The sequence below is a fragment of the Babylonia areolata genome, chromosome 8 (genome assembly GCF_041734735.1).
Source record: "Babylonia areolata isolate BAREFJ2019XMU chromosome 8, ASM4173473v1, whole genome shotgun sequence".
NCBI classification, from domain to species: Eukaryota; Metazoa; Mollusca; class Gastropoda; order Neogastropoda; family Buccinidae; genus Babylonia; species Babylonia areolata.
In genome coordinates, this window is record NC_134883.1 from 7,574,200 (window position 1) to 7,579,000 (window position 4,801).

A 4,801-nucleotide genomic window follows, 5' to 3' on the forward strand; every position below is an offset into this window, starting at 1 on the left:
CTGTTTTTACATTAAAAATACTAGTTATTACCTGCAGTGTGTGGGCGTATGTATGAAACGGTGTATAAGATATTTTTTTACATTTGTATCTTCGTAATATTCGTAAAAGCTGTTGTTGACTTTTACAGTTATGGTCCCCATGTTGTTTACTTGTCTATGTTGTGATAGTGCACCTGACTAAATTTATCCAGTTGGAGATAATAAAGTTATTCTTATCTTATCTTATCATGACGTTGGGGAAAAAAAAGAGTGGGTGAGATGGAAGGTTTGTAAGGATGAAGAGACAATGAGCAGCATACACTTATTATTGTCCGTTTACGCATTTGATCAGTAACGTGTCCCTCATGATTTATTTTCTTACCACGCTTATGGTGCATGTCTGTGTCTCTCGGGATTTTTATAAAATAAAATATAATAAACAAAACGAACGAAAAAAATAACATAAATATGTTTATTACTAAAATGAATCTACGTGCATGACTATAGCAGATAAAAATAATGCATGAAAAGGGGCCTTAAGCTTCCAATGAGTAATTTTTTTTTTTAGAGGCGCTGAAAGTGTGTGTGTGTGTGTGTGTGTGTGTGTGTGTGTGTGTGTGTGTGTGTGTGTGTGTGTGTGTGTGTGTGTGCGATTTTGTTTCTCCGACCGAGAAGTAAAAGCAGCTCTGATGTTTCAGAGCGTGGTCAAAAGGAATTTCCTGCTATCGACGTACAAGCACCGGTAGCGACTACTCTTGGGCTGGTAAGTCTGTCTGTCTGTCATCTGTTGTGTAGCTGAGCGCATGCTCGCTGCGATAAACTGACGCAGCAACTGACCGACACGGTCTAACAGACGACAGATGTGCCCAAACACCAACACTCTTGTTTGTCATAAGGCTGACAAACCTATTTCTGGGTCTCCTTCTATTTCTGTGTCTCTTTCACACACACACACACACACACACACACACACACACACACACACACACACACACACTTACACGCATGCAAAAACAACAACAACAACGCAATTAGTAATATTTTTATTCGCAAAATGTATTAAACACATCGTAATGACACGGTATCAAGGCGCAATAACATGGATGTGTATTGTGTTGCATTGTATTGTATTGTATTTTACTGTATTGTAAATTTTTGTTGTCACATAAAGTTTTTGACTTATCTGTATGAAATTCGTTCTGTTTTCGCCGAGGAGAGCGTGTCGCTACAGTTGCGGCGTCATCTGTGTGTTTTTCTGTCTGTAAATGTATTAACTGATTTACTATCAAAGTGGATTTTTGGACAGGGACAACTCCTGTGTTGCCACTGTTCAAGTACACAGTCGCATGCTCACACGGGACCTCGATTTATCGTCTCTGCCAGTCTGTAGATCTTGTGGATTCCACCAGCCTGTGGAATCAGTCAGTCCATGGCTGGTTCAGATCATATCTCACCAACCATTCTAGTCTGTTCCGGTTCCCAATTGTCAGTCAGAGCCTGTGAAAATGGAACAGGGGGGTCTCACAAGGATCTGTTTTCAGCCCCGTTTCCTTCACACTGCACACTCATCTAAGTTTCTTTGATCGCTCTGTTGTATGAAACGTTTGAGCAGGGCGGATCCTTTTTCTTCGTTTGTCTTAAGCTTGGTTCCGTCAGTGTCTAACATGTCTGGGGTTGTTGTTATGCACGTTTTCCCTTCCATGCGACGATAAAATTGCCAGAACTCTGTCAATGTTGTGTCATAAATGAGTGCCTCGCAAAACTGTTTCCACTTGTCATTTTTGGCCTCTTGAGCAATGACTTTAAACTGGTTAGTTTTTTCTTTCATTTTTGTTTCAATATCTTTGTCCGGAGAAGGTTTTATTCTTTCTTTTTGCCAAAGTTTGACAGCCGCATGTTTTTCTATCCAGGCCCTCTCTGTGTCGGTATTCCACCATGGGGCTGAATAGTTTGCATCCGGTTCGGTGCCGTTCTTTTGTTTCTTCTGCGTCTTAATTTTTCGATGATGGTTGTCTCTTTGGTTTCATACTGAAATGGATCACACGGTTTCATACAGGGTTTATCTGACAGTTTCTGCAGATTGAAAACTACAGGGAGGTGGTCACTGCCTTGGTGTGGAAACGTCTCTGCATTCATTTCTGCTCTGAATTTTGGAGATGTTAGAGCGATGTCGATCATACTGTGACTGTCCCCTTGTCTTGTTCCAAGGCGAGTTGGGGATGTGGTTGTTAATGGGCAGTGATGCAATTAGACTAAACATAATGTTGTATAATTATTTGTTTTTGTTGTATCAGATTTTCATGGCAGTGATGTCATTATACTAAACAGAATGTTGTATATTTCTGTTTGTTGTATCAGCCTTTCATGAGAATGACTTCATTATACTAATCAGAATGTTGTAGATTGATGTTTGTTATATCAACCTTTCATGGCAGTGATGTCATTCTGCTAAACATAATGTATTCATGTTTGTTACAGTTATCCGCATTTCATGGCAGTGATGCCGTTCAACTAAAGAGAATGTTGTATGTTGATGTGTGTTATATCAGCCTTTCATTGCAGTGATGTCATTCTGCTGAGCAGAATGTGTTGATGTTTGTCATACAATCATACTTTCATGGTAATGATGTCTGACATGTTTTTTGTTATTTTGTTTGAACCTGGACTCCAGCGCATGCGTTGCAAGTGTCGCGGTGTTAATTAGGGTGATGAAACACCTGTTATAAAATCACTCCACGTGATCCTGCTTGTGGTTCGAAGAGAGTCAGGGTGTTCACACTACATCCTCTATCGGTCCAGGCTACACCATACAACCTACCGCTAACCCCAAGCTCTCTTCTACATTTGTGTCATTAGTCGGAAAATTCAGACCGTGTCTTCTTCGTACACAGATGCCATAGCTCAGTCAGCAGATCTCATTCGAGATATTGAAGTACTGGCTTTGTGGCCTCTATCCCCTCCCCTTCTCCCTCCCTCCCTTCCTCTCCCAGTCTTCCACTGTCTCTGTCTCTCTTTGTTATTAGTGGTGCATATGTGAGTGGGATAGAAGCTGTTAACTTAACTGTCCTTAACTATCTATGTTCCATTACTTGTGTTCAAATTTCGCTGATTTATGTATATTACATGTTGCAATGCATCCAATTCAAAGGATAGTACCTTCAGTACAGGGGGAGGGGGGGGGGGTAGAAAAGGAGTTAAGCCAACGAAAATTTCGAAGACAGTATGCCGTGGAGTGCTCAGAAGAACAAGTAATATTTTGTAAAGTTTCTGAACCGTACGCTGACGTGAGGATTGCAGTGCCAAACCTAGATACCGGTAAGGTGTTGAAAAATATGATTTTGCGAAATTTGAGGGTTCGTGTTTGTTTTGTTTGTTTTTTTTTTGGTGGGTTTTTTTTTTTCGTTGTTGTTTTTTTATGCTTCTTTACATTTTGATACTTAAAAAAAATGTTTCTACAAAACTGCAAACATTTACAATAACCCTGTGTCTCTACGTATTGGGTGATTGGTCGTGTGCAATGTCATCATTTCGTTACAGTTATTGACCCCCAAAAAGATTTCATTTCTCGGCGTGACGACACCTTTCATACAATCCTGGAAACATTGTGGATGCTTTCTCTATCTTGTGACTGCACGTGCATATCTGTTATGCATATGTGGGTGTATGTGTGAATGTGTGTCTCCATGTTTTACATTTATTTGCTTATTTATCATCATTGTTGTCTTTTTTATTTATATATCATTATTATTATTACTTTTTTTATTTTATTATAATTATTATTTATTTATTTATTTATTTATGTACGCTTATAGTTGACTTCATCAAGTTTTTGCGCCTTATACATATTATTAGTAGTGGTAGTAGTAATTTTTTTTATGTATTTTTCTATTATTTATTCACCTTTAATTTTTCTCAAGGCTGACTAAGCGCGTTGGGTTACGCTGCTGGTCAGGCATCTGCTTGGCAGATGTGGTGTAGCGTATATGGATTTGTCCGAACGCAGTGACGCCTCCTTGAGCTACTGAAACTGAAACTGCATTACTGCGATGAAAGGCCGAAATGATAACTATCAGTCTCTTGGACAAGTAATATTATTTATATATCGCTGAATCATGTGCAGAGACAAACTCACGACTTTCACACGCTTGCACAACTTTGAAATTAGAGATGAAAGACGAAAATTATTAAGTTCTGGGAAGAATACATGTCAGCTCGCTTGTAAACAAGTTCAGGGGGAAATGTTGGCGCTTCGCGATGCCGTTACTTGGAATTGACGCGCGTTCTTGCGTGTCTTCGTGCATGCGGGCATTTTTACATGCTTTTGTGCATATTCATGAGTGTGAGAATGTAAAGATTAACTTTTTTTTGTTTGTCTTGAACTTTGACTTGTTTTCTTTCTTCCCTTTTTCATGTGTTTCGTTCAGCTGTTAACCCAATGGTCAGCGCCATCATGTCACGCGACACAAACACCGGCCAACTCTATGGCATCTCCAACAATGGACTGGCTCACGTGATCAGTGACGACAACGGAGTCACGTGGTTCACTGTACATCCGGATTACTACAGGTCCCAGCTTGCATCGGGCAATGTGGAGAATGCTACCCTTTCCTATGGCCCACCGGAGATGTAGAAGCGACGCCAAAAGGACAACTGCTTTTGTGTATCTTTGCCTTGCTTCCTCATGACAGTAATTTTCAAGAGTTTGATTGTTACATTCTGTGAAACGAAATGCAGAAAGGGGGAAGTGAAATTTCTAACGATACATCAATCATCACTGTATCCAGATTTAAAAAATACCTGTTCACCTAATTTGAATCGTGGC

General features: G+C 39.8%; 1 protein-coding gene across 2 annotated transcripts in view; it reads left to right on the forward strand.

The window, feature by feature from the left end:
• Positions 1-4,801, forward strand: part of LOC143284499 (uncharacterized) — a 265,000-nt gene extending 260,199 nt beyond the window's left edge. For both annotated transcript variants that reach the window (XM_076591192.1, XM_076591191.1), the window contains exons 13-14: positions 678-742; positions 4,404-4,801. In XM_076591192.1, the coding sequence (XP_076447307.1) occupies positions 678-742; positions 4,404-4,609 (271 nt within the window). In that variant the 3' untranslated portion in view covers positions 4,610-4,801. The remainder of the gene's footprint in view (positions 1-677; positions 743-4,403) is intronic.